This window comes from Cephus cinctus, unplaced genomic scaffold (assembly GCF_000341935.2).
Source record: "Cephus cinctus unplaced genomic scaffold, Ccin1 Ccin1_scaffold3123, whole genome shotgun sequence".
Classification (NCBI taxonomy): Eukaryota; Metazoa; Arthropoda; class Insecta; order Hymenoptera; family Cephidae; genus Cephus; species Cephus cinctus.
Window position 1 is genome coordinate 10,282 of NW_014334474.1, and position 22,921 is coordinate 33,202.

Genomic DNA, 22,921 nt, shown 5'->3' on the forward strand with positions numbered 1-22,921 from the left:
AAAGGGGGGGGGGGGGGTGGTCGAGGAAGGCGGAGCTCGATCGAACCGACGTACGAAAGGCATAATTGTAATAAAAAGTTCCTCACTGAAGCTGCGTTTGCTTCGTGGACCTGCGGCCTCTTACCGCAGGCGTCCACGCTGGCAAGCGTCGCCCACCACAAGAACAGACTGCCATTGACTTGAAAAAAAAAAAAATTAAAAAAAAAAAAAGAAAAAATGTACACGTTTGTAATGAATACATATACAAAGGACAAAAAAAAAGTGATAGGAAATAAAAGAGGTGATCGATTATGTCCGATCGGAACTTCGATTAGGATGCGCTTTTGGAGCTCGCGGTAAAAGATATCGCGGCGCGTTTTGCATGCCTGAGGAGGTCGCAGTGTCTGTTTAACCGTGTGTTTCGATTTCTGTCAATCGTGCGTCTGAATGTTATTGATTACGTGCGTTGCGAGTGTGCATGTTTATTGGGAATGGCCATCGCTGGAATCTAAATTATCGATTGAATTTCGATTTAGGAAAGGAAAAAAAAAATAGGAATAGGTAAACTAATTTATTTTTGTTCGATTTTCAATTTTAAATTTCCCGCCATTTTCGTCAACTCTCGTAGGACACGAATTCTCAATGACGGATAGCGTTTACCCGTTTGTGTAGCAAGTCGGGGAACATTAAAGCGACTGGACGATACTATACACGAGAGGGATATGTGTTTCCATAAGACGTGAGCGAATGTTGGTGCGAATGAAAAGTTAGGTGGAACAAAAGAGAAAAGTGGAAACGTGCAAGTGACCGAATCACTGATAATTTCGTGGATCGGGACAACCTAACCTAGCGACGGCTTAACGGAAAACGAAAAATCGATGCACCAGTAAGAGAGAGTGAGAGAGCGAAAGAGTATGAAAGAGAGAGAGATATATATATATATATATATATATATATATATATATATATATATATATATATATATATATATATAGGGAAAGAAAAACATAGTGTTAAGTCACGTGTAAGAATATCGTGAAAATTTGTAGACAACGAAGAAGAGATAAGTCTTCTTCTCGTCGTCGACAATAAAAGGCCAGAATTCACAAAGTCAGAAAAAGATACGAGTGCGCGTCCTCTCGATCGGCGTGACAGAAATGAAACGTATATATATATATGTATATATATATATATATATATAGTGAAAAAAGAGAGAGAGAAGTAGAAGGGAGAGTTTAAGAGGATTAGAGAAAAAAAAGAAAGAAAAGAAGAAGAATAACATAAATCTCTGTGATGTATTTATATAACTTCATTATATTATTATGATTATTATTTACTGATATATTACTATAACTGTAACGAATAACATTTAAACGTACGACTTATGGATATAACGTGTAGCTCGTCATTTATTGTTAAAGTGATATGCTTTACTTGCGTACACTCTCTAATTTTTATATCTTCACCGTAATTAACTTCAATTTAGGTAGAATCTTCGCCCTTAATGTGTAACGGCATGATTTCCCTAAGAACATAACCTAACCTTAACACACGCGTGACACTGGTATACATGTGAAAAAGAAATCGGTACCTTCCGATGCCGACGATAATACGAAATAAGGTGGAACGTGATAAAAGATACACAAGGGTGGAAGAAATGTACCGAAGAAAAAATAAAAGTGAAGAAAATCGCGTCGTTCACGGCAATATTTTCCATTCGGGGTCTTTGGCGCGCGGGGATGGACGACCGTTGGCGAAGATACGAACGATGGAGCGAGAAAGAGACGGTCGATGAGGGAAAAAGAGAAGAAAGAGAAAAAAGTCGACAAGGAACGTCGAACGAGGTGACGCGAGCGGGACGAGAACTAAGATCGTCAAAGTAGCATCGGGCGTTTAATTAAGAGGCTCACGTAAATTTGATATTAGGATTGCGAAGAAATACGTAAAATTGTGAGAAAATAAATTTGGACTTAAGCGAATTAGCTTAGAACACCGAACTCTGGTATCGTCACGGGGAATCGGTAGATAGACGTGATTAATTCGATGATGAATAAATTAGGCAAAATTATGTGTGAAATTAAAAAAGAGAGAAATATTATTAGGCACCTTAGACATTTCTAATGTATAAGTAGACCAAATTTCGAGAGCGTTTACGTGCGTTTGACGATTTTAGTCGTGGCACTCCGGTACGTGATATCGAACGATACACTCTCCGGTCGATTAATATCGATTTTTCGAAGGATCGATCGAGCAGTCAATCGATACGTGGATAACCTGCTGAATTATTTGCATCGAGCGGGAACACGGTAAATTAACTAACGGAGCGGCTAGTGAGTCACGTTAACTGGATGTCTGATTGGGTAATACGTGTGAATTGGTGTACGAGTGAATTAAACGAGGGAACGAATGGACTAGCGGAATCTTTCGTGCGCATGCGCACTGCGTCGGGTCTGTTGAACGTGGGAACGAATGAACGTGCAAAAGTCAATGACAATTTATTGTGCACGAAAGATGACTGTACGTCTTGCATGTATACGATACGTGTGTACGCACGAGACGAGGAGAATCCTTCAGAGATCCTGAGCTAATCGTCAGCTAATCATCATATTATTAATAATAAGTAAAAAAAGAAAAAAAGAAAAACAGCAGACGACAACAGAAAAATTAATAAATTAAAAAACCTATGATTATTATCGTATGAAAATAATATATACGATCCACGAAGGGAACCTGACTGTACCGGAAGACCCTTGCACAGTTACTCATCTTCTTGCCGAAGGAAAGTCTCCGATTCTTTATTCGTCGGGAGTTTCCATTGCGTGAACAAATATCATTCGATCTATTTACTGCATCGTGTATATATACAGTGTGTATGTTTAAACATGGCTGAAAAAAGGTATGTGCATGGGACTTCGCATGTCGTAAGTGTCGCCTTCGATCGTTACGTATGTCTTCATACCATTTGCATATTGCTTTATTGTTACAACATTATACATTACATGAGGATTAAAGAAAAATAATAAATTAAAAAAGAATAGTACATGGTACGCATTGATCTACCGTGTGTTCCAAATGTAACGTTATACGGGTTCATACGGATTCGTTGTTGGGTATGGTAATTGATTTTCTGATATCTTTAAAATTTACATACTTTTCACTTTTTTATTTGACAATTATCAAGTTTGTTGGCCATTCGAAAGGGGGGAAAAAAATGTACGGATACTCATACATACGATTCAAGGCTAATAAGTATATGCTCCGTTTATGGGGCTGCTAGAATTTTTCTCTCACGTGGCCACGACCAACTTTTTTTCGGGAACTCTTGGAACACGCGGTATAATATATCGAAATACTACACGGTATGTTTATGTATTTACAAAATGAGAAGAGAAAAAAAACACATGAAACTAAGAGAAAGAACGAAGAAGACAATTTACTTTCCTTTTTCTACACGTTTTGTATATTTCCAGTAATTATTGATTAGAAGTGGTGTGTAATTATTATTATTAATTTACTATTAATCTACGATTTTATTAAGCACTCTAATTATATTATAATATTACATTTAATTATTATTATCATCATTATCATCATTACGATTATTGTTATATTATTGATACAACGTTGCCGTTTGATTCGCGCTTCATCGTTCATATACGTACCTGTACTTCGGCAGGCGAAATCGGCTCGACTCGGCAAATTTATTATTTTTTTTAATTCGAATATTTTACGTGACTTTTTAATCCAAGTCAACGTATTGCTTAGAGGGATTTATCTTTATTTTTTTGTTTTGTTATTTTATCGGAAAAATTTGACGTCACAACAATTTACCCTATTGACATTTTTCGATTGTCATCAATAGACTGAGAATGGCTGTACGATCGAATGGCCGCTTACGCTTTGTCGTATTTTCGTGAAAATATGAAAATAAATAAATTCGAGGACGATCGGCAGCGCTAATCGAACGGCAATGTTAGAGAATCGACATTATTGTCGTCGTAAACGTTTAAATAGTGAACCTCGCAAATCTGGCTGCGCTGGGCAAGCAATCGAACGATTTCTTAGAAGTTAATGCGGCCGAGAGATTACGCCAAGAGAAGTACAAATTATTAAAGAAAATGAAAAAAAAAAAGTGAAAAAAAAAGATAATAATAATAAAGCGAAAGAAATGAAAACACGAAAGTAATAAAGCTAACGGGAGAGATCCAGAACGAGTAGAACTGCGACCAATGTGAATGAGGTGTAACGTCTGATTTAAGTTTTGTCGCTTTTTATTTCTTATCCTTAAGTATATTATTGCTTGTAACATTTAATTCGAAATACCTTGAATAAAAAAATAATGAATAACATTACCTGTCATTTCATTGTTTACCATGAATATTTAGCAAAGAAAAATAACAATAACATCTGTCAACGTCAAATATATTTATATTGAAAAACATAAGAAATATACATGTACGACTCTCGGATATAGTCGATTCAGATAACTTCAGGTGGTACGAGTTATCGATACTTTATATCCATCGACCGATCGAACCGATATATCAGTTTTCAATCGGATCGTCTCCATCGAGCCTTTCGCTGTTATTTGATATTTTCTGACAATAGTGCCAATAATAATTTTCATACTCATAATTGCGTATTTTTGACCTGAAAGAATTATCAAAATTTTCTCTTGTCCAAATTTTCATTTTGAAAACTATCCAATCTAACTTACCGATGCAGCTTCTGGTACCGGCACTGAATGGCACGAAGCTATAGTGATGCCGATTTTGCGAATTCTCGGGCAAAAATCGTTCCGGTATAAATTTTTCCGGTTCCATCCAATATTTTGGACTTCGATGCGTCACGAACGGGACCATCGCCACGGAACAGCCTTTCGGAAGCGTGCACGATTCTAAGGTAAATTCACAGAGTCAATTGACGTATAGGGTATTGACATTCTTTATATTCAATAATCATTTACCAAGTTCAACGTCGCCCGTGAGTTCTCTCACGAACATTGGAGCTATAGGGAACAAACGTAGCGTCTCTTTTATTACCATTTCGAGATACTTCAATTCTGGAATCATTTCCATAGTAATATCCTTCGTTCCCACAACGTCCTTCAACTCTGCTCGCACTTTGTCCTGTAGACAATGCCATTTCTTTATACACGGGTAAACGCAGTGCAACGTTACCTTTTAGGTATCCAACAAAGTAAATACAAACCTGTGTGTCGCTGTGCATGCCCAGTAAGAGTAGTGCAAACGCGCTGACCAAGCCCGTCGTGTCTTGTGCCTGGAAGAATAATACTCGGATAAATGCAAAAATGCTTAATAATTATTAAAATCAAAATAATTTTATTACAGCAGTAAATACGGTGTATATCTCGTCTCGCAGTTCCTCGTCGTTCATCACGTGGGTATTTTCCACGTAGGTTATCAGCTGTTCCAAGATCATCGTTCTGGGCCTATTGGATATCAATGCGCCACGCTCCAAAGCATAGTGCTCCTTTTTCTTACGTTCTATCGCAGATTCTGTAAAACCTTGAATTACATTTTGTCCTATTTTCTCTTGCGCTCTGTACTCTGTCCATGAATAGATCCATTCGGGATGCAGCCAGACTTTCATTATTCTCGTATGAATGACTTCGTACATTCTGCCAGTAAAAGGGGTATATGAAAATTAATTTTTGGAATTTAAAAAAAAATTTTAACGAGTCTTTGGATTTTAATCACTTTTCATGTTGTTATTATTATTACCTTTCGGCCCAATGCATCAATTGTTTGTATCCACCCCTTTGTACTGTACCAGGTATACCCATTACGGTTTCTAAAAATATTTTGTTTATATTTTTTTTATTTTTATTTTTTTATTATCATTCATTTATTGAATATTCTTACCCAGTGTTATGTCGGCTGCACAGTGTGCGGTAAATGGCAAAATATCAAATTCTCCGGTATCTACCATCTCTTCGAGCTGATTTGCACAGTATTTGCTGTGTTCGTTAAAATACTGTATGAACACTTCCAGAACCCTTACGTTTAACATAGGCATGATGATTTTACGATGAGTTCTGTGCGTTGGCCCTGAATATCAATCCTTTGTAATGTAACGTTATTACTTCGTGTTACGTAATTTTTGAAATTTTCATTTTATTTTAAAATACCTGAACCGCTCACAAGACCTTCGCCGATGAAGGGTTTCATAAAACGATAAAAGGCACCCTTGTGCGATGCTTTCGGACTCGTAAGAATTACCTGAAAACAGATTTGATAAATTTCCGAAATTTTTTTTTATCAATTCAATAAATTAATCTTTCCTTACCTCGTAATCTCGAGGATCCGTTATAGCAACGAAGAGTTTCGGTCCCATCCAAACTCGAAATATGGGACCGTAATTGCACAAACTTGTTACTACATTTAATGTTTCTAAAAAAGAGAGTAATCGAGCAATCATACCCGACAGCGATAATTGATAACAAATCTTATTTAATCATACCGGTCGAGCTACATGCAAATGCCAATGCATTCCCGATTAATGGCAAGGTTGGCGGTCCTGGTAGTTTTTTCGAAAATTCTATGAGTCTGATTCTTCGATTTCGCCATTCCAAAATTACTTTTGCCAGCCAAACCCCGATCAAAATGATTAACGTGACGGAAATCATATCTGTGAAAATTTATTAAATTCATCGATATATCTCGTGAACGTATCCAAATTTTAAATAATATTGAAAATTTTATTTAACGCTTTTAAGCCATTTAAAATTTTCTCATAACATTTCAACCTAGTCTTACCTTTGCAATTACTTATTGTTAGTACCATACCCTCCTATTTAGCACAGTCACGTATAATCAGTTAATCTTACCACACAATTGATCCATAATAATATAACTTGCCACATAGCATTGCCGCACCCGTTAAACGATTTCCAGTACGTTCTCAATTGTTCTTATAGGTACTTCATATACCAGAAGTATATAATTTTACAATAATTTTTAAAATTAAATTTTATACTATGTGATAATGTTATACGATTTGCTAAAAAAAAAAATAACTCATTTTTCACTTACGAAAATCAAAATATTTCCATGGCGTAATCAAGGAACCGTATATGAGACGTCGCGTGTATGACCAAGACATTTTGAAAAGTATAATAAATAAAAAAGATGTTCTGTCGAAAAGCCACTATTAAAATTTTGATCTATTTCTTACTGGAAACTATAAAAGATTTAAAATGAATTTCTTCGAAGACGACAAAGAGCCATCGTTATAAGTCTACGGCTAAGAGGTTACTGTTTGTTCGACACGTGAGTAAGGTACTTATACGTACCATTTTATATTTGGAACGTATCTTTAGTATGCCTGACTGTACTAATGCAAAATAGAAGCATGTAGGTACCCACACTCGCAAGGGTAACGTTGAAATCCTTGAAGAGACGTTCGCTTCACGTCAATTATTTTAATTCATTATGCAACTCGATGTCTTTTTCAAATTATTACTTACTCAAATCATAGCAAGAGCTGGGAACTTTTTGAATACTCAGGTATCAAATTTTCACGGATATTATCGACAGTGCATAATATATCCATTATGTATATGGAATTCGATGTAGGTTAAGTTAATTTGAAAAAATACGATAAATTTCGGGTCGCATTACTTTTTCAATTTTAGGTTAATTTTTGCGAAATTTGTATTGACGTAATTGTTAACCTCGCATAATGTGATAAAATCCGGTTTGAGAATGAATTTTTGTAAAAATTATGTTATTTATGATTTTTGTTGACATTTTACTCGCACGGTAAGTAAGAGATCTGGGCTTCTTATTACCATGCGAGTAGAATGTCAACGAACATCATAAATAACAGGACTTTTACAGAGATTTGTTTTGGCACGTCTCTCTCTTGAGGAGGAAATGATAAAGAGAAAAAGACGAGGAAGAAGCAGACGGAGATATTCTTTTCCATATGGGAGATCCGCATATATTTTGCAGGATTAAAAATAATTTTGACGTTCGGCTCTTTCAGTTTTTATTTGATAACTGCGAGAGCCGTGCCCGGAGTCCCATAAAATAATAATTTAGCTTTATATTTTGAAAAAATTAAATTACAAGATTACTAAAAGATAAAAGTATCACGAAATTACTTACTCAAGGAATAACCATAATTTACATGCGGGTCACGTATTTTACAAAATATATATAAAAAGTAACCTTTCCTTGAACCTACATCTCCTTCGTTGCAAATACTACTGAGGTCATCATGTGCTAGAAATTAAGGAAAAACCGGTTGCGCTCGTACAAGATCAAGTATTCGTTATGAAGGGTACTGCGCTATTTACCAATGCCCTTTATATGCCTTGTTTAACTGCACGTGTGATTTTTTAAAAAAATTACAATTTTTTACAATCAACTGTGTCCTTTTTCTTCATCCCGAGCGTTTACATATACGTATATTTAATTTGGAGTCTTCATTGACTGAGTGAGAAATTCGCGGCTACCGGAGTTGTCAATCAATTATTATACGGCGTATACGCGGGTCCCTCTTGCCATTCATGATCTCCAACCTAAATATAGAGTGACACTGTGGCACTAATTTGTTGAATGGACCAATAGGTGCCTTGTTGCAATGGGGGAGCTCTACGCCATTGCAGGGTAGAACATCTAAGTACAGTACAAATCTGTGGACACTCGGTTAGTCAACTGCGTTTATAAACGTAACAATACATATAAGACACGTTCGATCGACTGTCGTCAATATATTGATTTGTGATTGTAAATCGTCGATTAGGAAGACACGTTAAGAAGGTACTTTAATATAAATTGTCATTGTGAAGTTTTTCTTCTTTCTCCTATAAAACGACTGCTGTCAACAGTTACTTTAAATTACGTGCTTCCACGTATTAAGCCATAGTGGTTAGTTGGACCTTTTTTGAAAAATCGTCACGTAGGAATCAACATATAAATACATTAAAGTTTCATAGATATAAACGAAAGAATTTTTTTTATACAAAATTTCATACTAATTAGACGTTTACAAAAAAAGTATTTTTTTTTGTATTTTAAAAATTATGTAAATTTACTTATTCTTGCTCACTGAAAAATAATCGTATATTTCTTTTAGTCACCAGTCGAATCAAATTTTTGTCATCCGGTAGAAAAAAAATACTCGTTATAGGATATCTGATCCTTGAAAGTAGCCGTAAAAAAAAAAAGAGGACAAGGTTGCCCGATAGGAACGACGTTGGTAAATCGGTTATTCCCGGAAGTGGCTCGTTGCCCGTCATCCATCATCATCAAGACCCTTGCTCAAATGTGCTTCACGTGACGACGCTGACAACTGCACGTTTAAGGATCAGCAATGCTAACTTCCCTTCCATAAGAACGACTTTGAATTCGTAGATCGCGAAGATCGTCCTCGTAGTATATTCACCAAGCCCGATTGCCCTTGTGTTGGCAGATCTTATCGAGTTTGGTACGACATGACGTAAATCTTGTTATTCGGAAATTCGTCAGGACTCATTATGCCTTCGAGCGACTCGGCCGGTCGCTCACGCGTTGACAGGTCAACGAGTCCTTTACCAAGAAAACCAGCAAATCCTGTTCAGGAACTGAAGGCGCTATTTGCCGAACCACCATTGAGGTACACGAATAGCGACAAGGAGCAGGACTTCCGGTTGAAGGATATTCAGAGTCTTCAAACAGTGGAAACGAAAAATAGTGAAGAACTGCCTGACCGGGGAAGTTGGAGCAGTAAGGTAAACAGCTTGATAAAATACTAATGGTATCGTCTAATTTGAGGTTATATTTTTACACTAATTTTACTCAGGTCGAGTTCATACTTTCCGTTGTGGGGTTAGCCATTGGCTTAGGAAATCTATGGCGCTTTCCGTATCTATGTTACAAGAACGGTGGCGGTGCGTTTATGGTGCCTTATTTCATTGCTCTAGCACTTGCCGGAATACCAATGTTTTTTATGGAATTAGCTCTGGGACAGATGATGACCATAGGTGGTCTGGGAGTCTTTAAGATAGCTCCGATATTCAAAGGTTTGATAAATCTTTAAAAAAACTACCGATTTTTCGTAGAATCGACGACTAGTGACATAACCTTACTTTTATTCATTGTGTCGCTTAAAATAATCCTGGGGAAAATACTATTCACAGGCATTGGCTATGCTACGTGCGTACTATCGTGCTGGACGAACGTATACTACATAATAATTCTAGCATGGGCACTCTTCTACTTCTTAGTTTCACTTCGTGCCGGTAAGTGGTGGCGTCGCGCCTCGTTTTCTCTACTTTGGCGAATTTTCATGCGTCAAATCGTACGAGGCAACCCTGATTCTTAGAACAGCACGGCACGTTGTGCTTCCTCATGATGTCATTATATTCAAATGAGGATTCAAGGAATCTGGGGAAATTCCACAGTTGCAGTTATCCTTTATAAAAACACAATAATCGTATTCCCTGATCGTTGTATGTCAGTCCGATGAATTCGTTAAAATTATTCTTGATATTTTTAGACATTCCATGGAGAACTTGTGATAATCCATGGAACACCAGATACTGCATTACACCTTCGGAAAGATTAAACGCAGTTTGCTGGTTCGACGGACTGGAGACAGTATGTTCCACATCTGTGGGAAATTTGAGTCAAGTCCTACTTAAAGATCCTGTCAAAGAATTTTGGGAGTACGTATTCCAGTTGGGGATGATCTTTGAAAATTTGGAAAAAGTACAATTTTTTGTTTTTATTTTTTTTTTGAAAATCAGGAGGCGCACTCTTCAGATTTCTAGCGGAGTCGAAGACGTTGGTGGTATACGATGGGAATTAGCTGGCACTCTTGCTATTGTGTGGATAATGTGTTACTTTTGTATTTGGAAAGGAGTGAAGTGGACAGGAAAAGTAATTATTTAGAAAAAGTTAAAATTGACCATGAAGATTTAAATTGTCGATTAAAAATTCTATGAGAATGTTTATCTTGTTTATAGGTTGTTTACTTCACGTCCTTATTCCCATATGCTCTTCTAGCCGTTTTATTAGTCAGGGGTCTGACACTTCCTGGAGCAATGGAAGGATTGAGGTATTACGCTACACCGAATTTGTCAAAACTCGGTGATCCTGAGGTGAGTTTAGGAAATTTAATAATTTTATTAAAATTATTTATCTGCAATTTTCGCATCGCGTGTTACATACTTTTCATTAATCAGGTGTGGATTGATGCTGTGACCCAAATTTTTTTCTCTTACGCTCTGGGCCTTGGTGCTCTGGTTGCTCTTGGCAGCTACAACAAATTTAATAACAACGTTTACAAGTGAGTATCGTGACCGACAGAAGCGGTTAATGAAATATCACAGGGTAGAAATTCAGTGATATCTGAGAAGATCTAAATGACTGTCGAAATATTTTTTTTCTATTATCGTGCGATAATATTTAAATTGTTAAAGCTCACGCGAAGCGGCAATTACTTTCTTGTTTTTAATGATGAATTGATTACAGAGATGCCCTTATCGTGTGTACAATTAATTCCGGTACCAGTATGCTGAGTGGAGTTGTCATATTCTCCGTCGTTGGATTTATGGCGCACGAGCAACAGAAGCCTGTTGCTGACGTTGCTGCTTCCGGTAAAACGAAACCTGAAATAATAGTGTGGAATGAATATGTCAATTAGAAAATTGAAATAAATTCGTTTAAAAATATATTTTATGCAGGTCCGGGATTAGCATTTTTAGTTTATCCTTCAGCTGTTCTTCAACTTCCGGGTGCACCAATATGGTCGTGTCTTTTCTTCTTTATGTTGCTTCTTATTGGACTGGACAGTCAAGTAATTATTATATAATCGAATTTATGTTACTAGATTTAAAAGAACAAAGAGCCATTTTAACCTCAATTTTTCCTCGACAGTTTTGCACGGTCGAAGGTTTTATAACAGCAGCAGTAGACGAATGGCCACAGCTCTTAAGAAAGCGGAAGGAAATTTTCATTGCCATTGTCTGCTTCTTGTCTTTTCTCGTCGGTCTATTGTGTGTGACAGATGTAAGTATTATTGATAATTGATATAAAGTTCTACTAAAAACGAAATAATATTTCAGGGTGGCATGTACGTCTTTCAACTGCTGGATTCTTACGCGGTTAGTGGATTTTGTCTTCTTTTCTTAATGTTTTTTGAATGTATTGCTGTTTCATGGGCTTTTGGAGTAAATCGATTTTATGATGGTATCCGTGATATGATCGGCTACTATCCATGTTTCTGGTGGAAAATATGTTGGACATTTACAACACCCGCTATATGCATAGTAAGTACATATAATGTATCGCCTTATAAATTCAATATTTTTCTTACAACATTAATTTCAGGGTGTTTTCATATTTAATATTATTAAATTCGTACCTGTCAAATATCTCACGTATGAATATCCCTGGTGGAGTCATGTATTGGGATGGCTCTGCGGTTTGTCATCAATGATGTGTATTCCTGGCTATATGATTTATATCTGGTGTGTTACGCCTGGAAGTGCGTCAGAGGTATCAATTTAGTAATACGAAATTATATTTTAAAAAGGCTTATTAACTTTTGCGAAATTAAAATTTATCTTGTATGATCATAATTATCTTCCTTTCAGAAATACCGAAAGTTAGTGAAAATAGAAGACGATATTGCGACGTTACGGAAAAAACTAAATCCGACTAAGGCTGCTACGATTAAAGAATTTGAATTTTAGCTTAAAGCATATCATGAATTTTATGACGTGTATTATTGACGGTATTATGTGTTGAAGAATGAAAGAGTAGGAATGTGTTTTCATGTTGATTTAGAATTCAAGGCATAGAGAGTATGTTCAATATTATATTACTATATACACAATACAAGTAGTATATAGATATGCAAAAGCATTACATACGAGTTAGAGATGAGTGATGTGGAAATGACAGATTTGATGCAAATAACTTTATTCTTAAACAAATAAATAATCTTATACATCTTTCCTAATAATATTATCGAAAATAATGCATACTATATATGTATGATGTTGTAAAATGTTATTAATGCATAATATTTTGTTATGAACTATAATGTTTGAGTGTTGGAAGTTTATCAACGATGCTTTGATTCTTAATCCAATGGTATTTAACTTTATAACCAGATAATATTTGCTTTAATTGATCTAATTATCTCTGTTTTGCATTTCCTTAATCCTATCAATCAGTTGCTGCTTCCACTGCTCTTCGGAGACTGTGTTAGCCCACTCTGGAATTGCAGTGGTCGGTAGAGTAAAAGATGCCATAGCAGATTTTACTTGATTGATCTTGTCAGCATCTAAATCAATATTAGATCGATCGCATGAAGAAGACCAGACTTGTAATGTTTCAAAAGAAGGCTCCTAGAAATATTACATCATTAACAGTGATATATTCAAGTATAAATACATTTATAATCTATTTTAATTTTTGTACCTGTGGCTCATCAACTGAACTCCCTGGAAGTATTTCATTTGAGTTTACTGGTGCTGAAATCCACTCCTCATCCTGAAATAGAAATGTATTAAAAGAAACTAAAAGAATACAGTTACTTCAGAAGACGTACTTCATCATCTAACATTGGATCACTGTCAGCCGGTACTTGGGACAGTGGCATATAACCAGCTGCTCCAATATCTTCATCCTCACTGTCTGATTCATTCATGGCTCTTACACCCAATGAGAGGTTAGGAGCATTAAGATTTTCTTTCATAGGTTCCTGGGATGGTTCTGGAGACATTGTCTTTTACAATTAAAAAAATATACCTGTAGTAAAGAGTCTTATGTAAATTACTATGTTTTGGATGCATTAAGCTTGTATTATTGTTACAATCTCTAGCAAATCAACTTACTCTTACATATTTTTAACGTATTCTTCGTTCTTGAGCCCAATTAGGAACGATATTTTTATTACATATACAAAGTGCCAACACAATTTGACAAACCAGTACGATTACATCGAGATCATAAAATATTTGTAAACATTCGCGTCTGACATTAACCAGCTGATTTACTTTATGGACGCCACATTTTTAGAAAATAGTAGTATCAATTCATGCCACTTGTAGCGCACGTGTTTCAAAGTACACCATTAACGATAGATTTATTAAATAAATGTAAGTATCCCTTGTATATTTTGATTTGTAATATAATATCATCTTCGAAGCTGTCAAAATTGTATGTTAATTACACTCTGTCGTTTATGCTAAGTCATACAAAATATACCACATTACATTTCAGTAACAATACTCCCATTCCTTCTACCCCGTTTATAAACTCATCCCACACAGGTGACACTGTGCTTGGAATTAATTTGAACAAAGCTCTGTTAATAAAGCAAAATAAATTACCATTATTGGTTAACATATTGACCAACATCGCCTGCCATTTCAGAAACTGGCATGAGCCCAGTATCACCAGAATCTACATTATGGCCTATATGATCCCCAAATTGTTCCAATCTAGAATGAATATCTGCAAGTGCATCCATTTGATGAAGAGTCATATCGCTAGTTTCTGGAAGACTCTCTTGAGCTGAATAAATTCTTCGTAAATTCAGTCCCATCATTTCCAATTGAACTTCTGCGAGTTCACGCAACAACTCAACGGATACTGCCATGTAACATTGAGGTCGAACCTCTTTCAGAACGGCACTCAAAGTTTCCAAAGCATCTGCGCGTAGTTTCTGCACGGCATACTGACTAATAGTAAAGTATAAAGAATTAATATAAAACTATAGATATTCAGGTAGTCAATTATTTTATACCTTTCAATGTCCTCTTCATAAAACGCTAAATAGCGATACAATTCGCTAAGATCCAAAATCGCATTAATGTATTCCATTGGATGATCACGTAGAGTGTAAAAAGTTTTGGCTCTTTTTAGCCACGAATGAGTGTATATAAAAAGATCTCTTGCTTGCGCTGTCGTTTCAATATAGGATGCGGTCACCTGTTCTTCGTATTCGATTAACTTCAATGATTCAAATACCAGGAATGGACCTAGCGAGTCAATAAGCCTTTTAGTTGTTACTGAAAATTGTTGATTGATCAGTTTTAATTATATTATTCTTCTTACCTTGGTATTCTTCTGCATTTAATTTTTCTGGTCTATTTGACTCTGGCTGTTGTACGTTTTCTGTCGACTTTGGTATAGACTCAGATACTGGATTCACTCCGAAGACCGTTATTGCAGGACTTTCGTAAGTTCTGTCGCCAATGCCTTCTTGACAAAGGTCAGATTCCTTATCAGTGATATTCGCATTTTTTGAAATTATGCCCGGCGCGCTTGTCTTTTTAATATCATCTTTAAACGGCAGTGTCCACAGTCGTTCTAAAAGTTGACTAGGCTCACCACAGAAGTGAGAAACTATATTTGTTTTTGAAACACTAAAGAGGAAGAGTCCATATTTTACCCAATTTTTGGCTACATCAGCAAACCTTTGTTGTAACTCATCCCATCTATAGAAAAATAACAAATATGTGAGTAATTTTATTTGAGCCGCAAAACTTTGAAGAGATATTTGTTACTTTTTAATTGTGTTGTCAGACGATTCTACAGCTTTGAGTTCCTTTTCATGATTGTTTGCAGGACTTTCGTAAGTTCTGTCGCCAATGCCTTCTTGACAAAGGTCAGATTCCTTATCAGTGATATTCGCATTTTTTGACATTATGCCCGGCGCGCTTGTCTTTTTAATATCATCTTTAAACGGCAGTGTCCACAGTCGTTCTAAAAGTTGACTAGGCTCACCACAGAAGTGAGAAACTATATTTGTTTTTGAAACACTAAAGAGGAAGAGTCCATATTTTACCCAATTTTTGGCTACATCAGCAAACCTTTGTTGTAACTCATCCCATCTATAGAAAAATAACAAATATGTGAGTAATTTTATTTGAGCCGCAAAACTTTGAAGAGATATTTGTTACTTTTTAATTGTGTTGTCAGACGATTCTACAGCTTTGAGTTCCTTTTCATGATTGTATAATACATAAATGGCAGCAGCCAAATGATGTCTAGCTTCTCTGTAAAGAACAATACGTCGTCTTTATTGATTCTATTGCACTTTATACTAATTAGAAAATATTCATTTAAAAGTTTTACTATACTTAAATCTATTCTTGCTAAGAAAATATGACGCAAGCTTGGCTGACTTTGTTGCCCACATTGTTACATCTCCATCATGAGTTTCAAGCTGTCGTTTAAGTACTTCATGATGATATTCAGCAAATTTATCATATAGCTCTTGTTTATTATATATAAATCCAAGCATTTGCAAATTATTTGTTACTAAACGTTCCAGTTTGTTGCTGGTATCTGTAGGTGGCGGTAAATTCTTATTTGGAGAAAATAAATCGTCGCTTGTGTAAAATGAAATTTTTGAATTTTCATTTTTCAATTTCCTATACGTAGATTCAGCAAATTCTAGTAGATCTCGAGGCTTATCAAATTCTGATTGTTTCGTGAGAAGATAAGCATAATGGTTAATTATACGAAAGGCCAGAAATATTATCTCAGATTTTGAAATAACGTCATTTACGTTATCGAGCGCTGTTAATAAGATATTCTGTGCCAGTGCTTCTTCTCCTAAACTGATGAGAAGTTTCGATTGCTCGTAAAAAAGTGTAGTTTTCATTGCCAATAAACGTAAATAGAGTGAGTCATGAACAACTATCAAATTATCTATTTTTTCGATCATGAGATCAATCATAATCTTCATCTCAGTGGAAGGTTCGGTAACGTTATTATCAACAGGAATGTCCAACTTCTGCAATATTTTGATCTGCTGATATTGATCGTGAAGAAGTTCAAAATCACATTTCTTGCTCTCTTCCATCTTCGTCTTGTTTCCTTAACTTTTTGGATTGTTTTATAAAAACTGACTAAGATATACAGAGGTTTCAAAAGGACAGATAACTAATTCATGTGAAACATTGACACTAGATGACACTTCACTTTCATTTATTTAAACAAAATAATTATTATAATATCGTTAGCCTCCTAGTTAAGCCACTCACTCAGCATTGAAGTTGAAGTTCTCAGGATTTTAGGGAAAATATTTGTTTCACTAATATGAGAAGGGGTATAGTATTAATATAGAATAGTACTGGGTTCAGACTTAAAAACAAAGTATTTTATTTACAATTAATAGCATTATTGTCTCTTTCCTTTCTTAAACTTCTTCTTGTTCTTGAAACCATTATTCTTCTTAATACCCTTCACGACACTCTTTTTCCTCTGCTCGGGTTGGCTTTCCAGAGCATCTCGCATCACCTCAACAGCTTTGCGAGAGTCATTATTCAGATGTATTTCCAAATTCGTATCCAAATACTTTCCAGAAAAGCCTTTAGGAAAGAGTGGCTTTGCTACAAGACTCTTAAGATGATTTTTCTTTGCCTTTAGTTGACGCTTCAGATCAGCACTCTCTTTCGTCTCCATAGTAGTTTCTCTATACAGATTATTACAAAAAAATTTAGTGTCTTGAATAATTATGTAATCTGATACCATACATGTTAAACAAATAATAGTGTATTATATATACATTGGAATTACTTACAATTGATCGTCATCTAATACAAGATCCATTTCTTCTACTGCTCGCTGTAACCACCCTTTCTGAGCATTATCTCTACGACATATTAATTCCAATTTATCAATTTCTCGGGCTACATTTACTCGTTCCTTTACAGCAATTAAAAGTCTATCCACTACAGGAAACGTGGGCAAATCTTCCGCTATAAACATAATATAATTATTTAGAAAATATATTCAATGTAATTGATGGATTTTGTGTACAGTAAACAAAACTTACTGCGTCCAAGTGTCTTGCAAAGTCTAGTATAGTATTGTAGTTCGGAGGGTTCCATCATTAGAACCGTTATTCCCTCTTTTTGTGCTCTTGCAGTTCTACCACTTCTATGTACATAACTCTGAAATAATACCAAATGCATTGTTAAATAAATAAATTTCTATGATATAATAATTCGTTAGATAAATATATAGGTATAAAATACCTCTGACGTTCTAGGAACTTGATAATGTATAACGTGTTCTACATTTGGAATATCTAATCCTCTTGCGGCTACATCTGTTGCTATGAGTAAGCCATTTTCGTCCGCTTGAAATCTAAAAAAAACATATATTTTTGTTATTCTTCTAATGACTAATTAGCCAAAAATTTATCCTACAGATAAACGCGTAAGACATGAAAATGCTTGGTTAGCTGGGGATTTATCCGAAGGTGAGGAAATTGGACATAAACCTGCATGAGAAAATTTCAACTATACCTTTCCAAGTTTTTCAGACGTTGACGTTGTTGCATACTTGCGTGCAAAGGTAATGGATCACAATCCAAAATACCTAAAAGTGTTGCTAATCTTCTAACACAGCCGATACTATTACAAAATACTAAAGTCCGACCCGCATGTCTTTTAAGAAAATAATATAAATAGTAATCTTTATGATCTATAGTACACGCTATACGACACTCGGTCAAACTACCGGCAGTTCCTAAAACGTGACAATCATTAGTAATGACATTTTTATTTGCTCGGTAGTACTTCGAATAAAATATATCGTTCAATTTGATAATTACCCTTTTCTTTTGTGACATCTACTATTTTAGGATTTGAAATTTTCAACATCTCTATCACTTTCGCTAACTTTTGACTCTGCGTCAACTTGGATATCTTACTTTTTACATTCCTACTTTTCTTTCGTTGTAAATATTGGGGAATGTCATGTACCATAGTCAACGTTGCCGAAAATACGAAAGTTTGACGTTCCTTTCTTTTATTTTCATCGGTGTAGATTCTTTCTAAAATTTTATGAAGTTCTTGAAAATGACCCCTTTCCAACATTCTATCAGTTTCATCAATAGCCAAGTATCTAAAACATTAAAAGTATATTATAAGTTCTTATGTTTTAGACGGTTATAAGTTTGACATAAAGAAGAAAATTATTATAATTACTTAATAGAATTAATCTGGCTAAGGTGGGGATTACCCTCGTCCATAAGTTCCCATAACCGTCCTGGTGTGGCAATGACAATTTCTGGTCCTTTACTTAAAATTCTTTCTTGTTTTACAGCAGCCATTCCTCCAACTATTACAGCAACCTTGAATCATTTCAATCGGCGTGTAACAAATATTATTTTCAAGTATTTACAAATGCTGAATTGGGCAGCCATACCTTTATATCAGTATACTTGGCAGCTTTAACAATGTGATTTTTAATTTGAATAGCTAATTCCCTAGTAGGAGTTAAAATCAAGGCATACAATGGTTTTTTCAGCCGGGTTTGTAAATCTGCTGCAATCTTTATATTGTCAATGGCACGCACACAACCAACACTACTTTCGTTTATCATTTCATCCTCGATGAACTCTTCTCGCTCTTCAAAATTTGATTCTACAGACATATCGTCGTTGTCATCTATAAATATTATTGATGCCAATTAGTTGATTGTATATTTTTATCCATGCATTGTATATAACATGGGAAAGTAGATTTATACCATCCTCATCAGCTTCGTGTTTTACTCCACTATATGAATCTTCCTCTTTATCACTCTCCCATTTTAACGACCCTTCCTCCTCACTTTCTTCGTCATTGATAGTGCTCTCCTTCTCTTCCTTATCATCATCATCTTTCATAGATTCTAATTTTTTCTTCTTTAACTCCAAAATACCATTTAAGATTGGAATGCCAAATGCTAATGTTTTGCCACTGCCTGTTTCTGCAGCACCTAAAATATCTCTTCTACCAAGAATTGCTGGAGGCAAAGTCAATGACTGTATTGCTGTTGGTGCTATAAAATTTTGCACTGCTAATGCTTTTATAATAACATCTGGTACTCCAAGTGAAGTCCATGCATGGACATTAATATTAGATTCAATTTCATTGATGTCTTCTACTTCATGAGCAGACTGTTCCTCATTAACAGTGTCAATGCTTGATTTTTCTTTTAAATGATATGTAGGTATTCCTCTTTGTTTTTTCTTTTTCTTTAACTTATTTATATCTTTTGTGACTGTATTGTGTTTCTTTTTCTTAACGGCACGACTTTCAGAATCATCATTCCTCTCAAGTTCAACAGCACGTTTTTTCTTTGGTGTCTAATTATTGTAATAAAAGATTAGTGAATTAGAGTGTCTTCATAGAAATATTAAGTATTCGTCTGATATTTGTTTTCTTTACAAGCAACAATGGATAATATATACATGTAACAGAACTCATATTCTACAAAGTGGAACACACAATCAAATTGATGTTAAATAGATTTATAACTTACCTTTTTTGAAGTTGTATTTTCAGAAATAATTTGTGTTTTATTTTTCGTTTTTACCAATTTGTAATCAGTTAACTCTTCTATTCCAATTAAACCACCTATATCTTCGGAAACAATCGTACCTTCTAATGTTAACGGTACCCATCCAGCAGTGTCATTATTTTTTTTAACTTTCGACATTTTGATATCACTTGTTGAAATCACTAACTGCTGACGAAAAACAATCTTGTGTGATATATAACCTATGCAAAAGCACGTGTACTTCTTAGAGAAACCATTGACTACGTTCAGACGGTGGCTTGTTTCGATCTACTTATTACTGATCTAAGAGAATTGATCAATCAAAAATATTCTTTAAAAGTTTAAAATCTCTGATTCGTTAATTCCCTTAGATCAGTGATAATTAAATCAGAATAAGATCGCCACATAAAAGTAGTGATTGACTATAATTTCATCCAAAATAGTCTTCTTTTTTTTTTATTCTTCTTTCCTCTCCTTATGTGAGTAGAATACAACCTGGAGACACAACTATTCGACAGTGAATTTTAGAACATATCCAGGTTGCGGGATAAATGTAGTACATAATGTCCATGGAATATTAGTTGCAATATGTTTATTCTATCAGAATATACTGTAATCGTAATTTATTAAAAATAGAGAAGTGAGAGGATTTATATTCCAGTAATTGATGTACTTTATAATAAATAACTATATTGTATTAAACACTTAAAATGAATCATATATTTTATACTAGAATATTAGGAATGTCTTACATAAATCTATATAATACCCATTATCTCCATTACAGCTAAGTCGAATAACCTGAAAATAGAAATCAGCAATTAATTATTAACAGATAAAAGTGATTATAAAGAATATTGTTTATTAAAATTCTCACTTAGATTTGATCTGATCCCCAGGCACATAGAATGGATTACACACAGCATTTGCATACGCTGCATGTAATTTCTTAAAAATCTATTAAGAAAATTGATAATATCATCCTCCAAGATATATATATATAAATAGCAATTGAACCAATAATAATAAATAAATTAAGGTACCGTTCTAACTTCGTTGTCTCTCAATAATGTGTTAGTTGATTGCAATATCACAACAAATTTGATTTTAGTATTTGTAGCATAACCAAATCTGGAATTATTACAATAAATAATTAGTAAAATAAAATATTTATATTTACAATGTTGGATTTCTCAGTATTATTTGTGCTGAATTGTTACATTTTGTGATCTTCCGCTGAAAATAATAATCCTAAAAACAATTCTCGTACATCAGAAGCTGTCTTATTCCCAACATTTAGTTTTTCTTCAATGATATCAATTGTTGTATGAACTTTATAATGGAATTGAAGTGCTGTATTTTCATCCAAACATTTTATGTATTTTGGTGAATTCTGCAAAAATGTGAATGATTTCATTACCATTTGAAAATATACATAACCTGAAGTTATAGTTATTATTGTGAAGTACTTCCTTACATCTTTACCTATTACTGCTACGCATACGGCCATCATATAATAGTAAATGAGTATCTAATATAAATAATAAACTTTCACATTCAGAATATGATTATTTTTTATTTAAATTACTTCTCGTGATTGCGATAATTTGTTATCTTTTACAAAAAGAGGTTAGGAAGTCTATCATTTAGCTCGCCACTAATCACGAACTATATCCACGTCGGTAAATACAACAAAATTGTACAGAGTAAATTATTAAAATAGTATATTTGAACTAAACCGCAGAAAACTACTCTTTGAAGTTAATTGTGCATTTTTGAAACTGTGCAACTGAAACTAAAAACAATAAATTCTCACGAAATTAGTATTACCATATATTTCTTTTATTGCTACATCGATAATTGAAATTGTGAATAAAAATTAAAGTAAATAAATGAGCTTGTTCTAGCGATTTTATATGACCTGGAGCACGTAAGTATGCTTGAAAATGACCTGAGAGCGTTGAAAAAATTGTTGTCTCGATCAAATGCAATCAATAATCAGAGAAACGATAATGCTCTCAGCGGTTTCGGTTCATTTTCCAACAACTTAGTAGTATATAAAATCGCTGAGACCACAAACCTAATAAAAAAAATTGGCTGTATTTAGCAAAATAGCGTTAAGGGAATAAATACATTTGATTGGTCAAATTTCACCATAATTGCAAGATTTAAGATTTAGAATGCTGTTCCATGGTTCTCGGAAAACAGAATGGAAAGTCCAAATGGTGGAAAGAGACCAATCAGAATGATGAGGAACAATCCTGATTGGTAGACCTCCCACTATTACTGTCTTTCCGATTCCATTTTCCGAGGACTATGGAACAGTAACCTTATTCAGATCAAAGCGATTGACAGAGATAAACGACCGATAGATCAAATGTTTCGGATTTCATTTATGACAAGAACCATTCAATGCTACTTGTGCGCTGCTCACTGCCTGCCTGTCGCTCTTGGTTTGTAAGGATATTTACTGCTGTTTACACTCAGCACCACCGTTACATGGAAAACGTCGACAGTCAAAAGTACACTTGTGGCTTATCGGCAGGATGCAGTATATATATGAGTTGTACCACAAACGACGGTTTTTAAATTTAGTTTCAGAAATAAAATATAACATCACAACTTCATACGGC

General features: G+C 34.7%; 6 protein-coding genes across 15 annotated transcripts; 1 reads left to right on the forward strand and 5 right to left on the reverse strand.

Moving 5' to 3' along the window:
* Nucleotides 1-4,384: 4,384 nt before the first annotated feature.
* LOC107274457 (cytochrome P450 4C1) lies at nucleotides 4,385-7,277 on the reverse strand. Of its 2 annotated transcripts, none has more exons than XM_015753608.2 (11): nucleotides 7,035-7,277; nucleotides 6,463-6,630; nucleotides 6,289-6,392; nucleotides 6,131-6,221; nucleotides 5,865-6,050; nucleotides 5,724-5,793; nucleotides 5,329-5,620; nucleotides 5,191-5,259; nucleotides 4,946-5,108; nucleotides 4,697-4,876; nucleotides 4,385-4,629 (listed from the first exon to the last, which is right to left on the reverse strand). In XM_015753608.2, the coding sequence occupies exons 1-11, from the start codon at nucleotides 7,102-7,104 to the stop codon at nucleotides 4,469-4,471; spliced, it is 1,554 nt and encodes a 517-aa protein (XP_015609094.1). In that variant the 5' UTR covers nucleotides 7,105-7,277; the 3' UTR covers nucleotides 4,385-4,468. The 2 variants fall into 2 exon arrangements, with proteins under 2 accessions (XP_015609094.1, XP_015609095.1); XM_015753609.2 differs by lacking the exon at nucleotides 7,035-7,277 and adding an exon at nucleotides 6,759-6,984.
* A 1,326-nt stretch (nucleotides 7,278-8,603) lies between these two features.
* LOC107274455 (sodium- and chloride-dependent GABA transporter 1) lies at nucleotides 8,604-13,038 on the forward strand. Of its 5 annotated transcripts, none has more exons than XM_025091699.1 (14): nucleotides 8,605-8,768; nucleotides 9,363-9,718; nucleotides 9,790-10,009; nucleotides 10,127-10,228; nucleotides 10,486-10,654; nucleotides 10,736-10,868; nucleotides 10,955-11,089; nucleotides 11,174-11,277; nucleotides 11,463-11,587; nucleotides 11,675-11,787; nucleotides 11,868-11,999; nucleotides 12,056-12,259; nucleotides 12,321-12,488; nucleotides 12,587-13,038. In XM_025091699.1, exons 2-14 carry the CDS (start codon nucleotides 9,485-9,487, stop codon nucleotides 12,683-12,685), a joined length of 1,938 nt encoding a protein of 645 aa, XP_024947467.1. In that variant the 5' UTR covers nucleotides 8,605-8,768; nucleotides 9,363-9,484; the 3' UTR covers nucleotides 12,686-13,038. The 5 variants fall into 5 exon arrangements, with proteins under 5 accessions (XP_024947469.1, XP_024947467.1, XP_024947468.1 ...); XM_025091700.1 differs by having other exon boundaries at nucleotides 9,421-9,718; nucleotides 10,214-10,228; XM_015753607.2 differs by having other exon boundaries at nucleotides 9,477-9,718.
* LOC107274458 (male-enhanced antigen 1) lies at nucleotides 12,898-14,014 on the reverse strand. 4 transcript variants are annotated; one of them, XM_025091703.1, is made up of 4 exons: nucleotides 13,841-14,014; nucleotides 13,549-13,725; nucleotides 13,419-13,490; nucleotides 12,898-13,345 (listed from the first exon to the last, which is right to left on the reverse strand). In XM_025091703.1, exons 2-4 carry the CDS (start codon nucleotides 13,720-13,722, stop codon nucleotides 13,130-13,132), a joined length of 462 nt encoding a protein of 153 aa, XP_024947471.1. In that variant the 5' UTR covers nucleotides 13,723-13,725; nucleotides 13,841-14,014; the 3' UTR covers nucleotides 12,898-13,129. The 4 variants fall into 4 exon arrangements, with proteins under 4 accessions (XP_024947471.1, XP_024947470.1, XP_015609097.1 ...); XM_025091702.1 differs by having other exon boundaries at nucleotides 13,835-14,014; XM_015753611.2 differs by having other exon boundaries at nucleotides 13,549-13,748; nucleotides 13,841-14,013.
* Nucleotides 14,015-14,250: 236 nt separating this feature from the next.
* Nucleotides 14,251-16,887, reverse strand: LOC107274453 (KIF1-binding protein homolog). Its single transcript, XM_025091705.1, has 5 exons — nucleotides 16,088-16,887; nucleotides 15,908-16,003; nucleotides 15,060-15,442; nucleotides 14,749-14,983; nucleotides 14,251-14,683 (listed from the first exon to the last, which is right to left on the reverse strand). Exons 1-5 carry the CDS (start codon nucleotides 16,813-16,815, stop codon nucleotides 14,335-14,337), a joined length of 1,791 nt encoding a protein of 596 aa, XP_024947473.1. The 5' UTR covers nucleotides 16,816-16,887; the 3' UTR covers nucleotides 14,251-14,334.
* A 36-nt stretch (nucleotides 16,888-16,923) lies between these two features.
* Nucleotides 16,924-20,625, reverse strand: LOC107274454 (ATP-dependent RNA helicase DDX24). Its single transcript, XM_015753604.2, has 10 exons — nucleotides 20,271-20,625; nucleotides 19,494-20,094; nucleotides 19,170-19,411; nucleotides 18,950-19,095; nucleotides 18,574-18,866; nucleotides 18,266-18,488; nucleotides 17,993-18,104; nucleotides 17,791-17,908; nucleotides 17,536-17,713; nucleotides 16,924-17,427 (listed from the first exon to the last, which is right to left on the reverse strand). The coding sequence occupies exons 1-10, from the start codon at nucleotides 20,445-20,447 to the stop codon at nucleotides 17,133-17,135; spliced, it is 2,385 nt and encodes a 794-aa protein (XP_015609090.1). The 5' UTR covers nucleotides 20,448-20,625; the 3' UTR covers nucleotides 16,924-17,132.
* Nucleotides 20,626-20,896: 271 nt separating this feature from the next.
* On the reverse strand, nucleotides 20,897-22,915 carry LOC107274459 (trafficking protein particle complex subunit 2-like protein). Of its 2 annotated transcripts, XM_025091704.1 has the most exons (6): nucleotides 22,695-22,915; nucleotides 21,766-21,819; nucleotides 21,509-21,681; nucleotides 21,332-21,419; nucleotides 21,166-21,245; nucleotides 20,897-21,089 (listed from the first exon to the last, which is right to left on the reverse strand). In XM_025091704.1, the coding sequence occupies exons 1-6, from the start codon at nucleotides 22,695-22,697 to the stop codon at nucleotides 21,047-21,049; spliced, it is 441 nt and encodes a 146-aa protein (XP_024947472.1). In that variant the 5' UTR covers nucleotides 22,698-22,915; the 3' UTR covers nucleotides 20,897-21,046. The 2 variants fall into 2 exon arrangements, with proteins under 2 accessions (XP_024947472.1, XP_015609099.1); XM_015753613.2 differs by lacking the exon at nucleotides 22,695-22,915 and having other exon boundaries at nucleotides 21,766-22,573.
* Nucleotides 22,916-22,921: the final 6 nt, after the last annotated feature.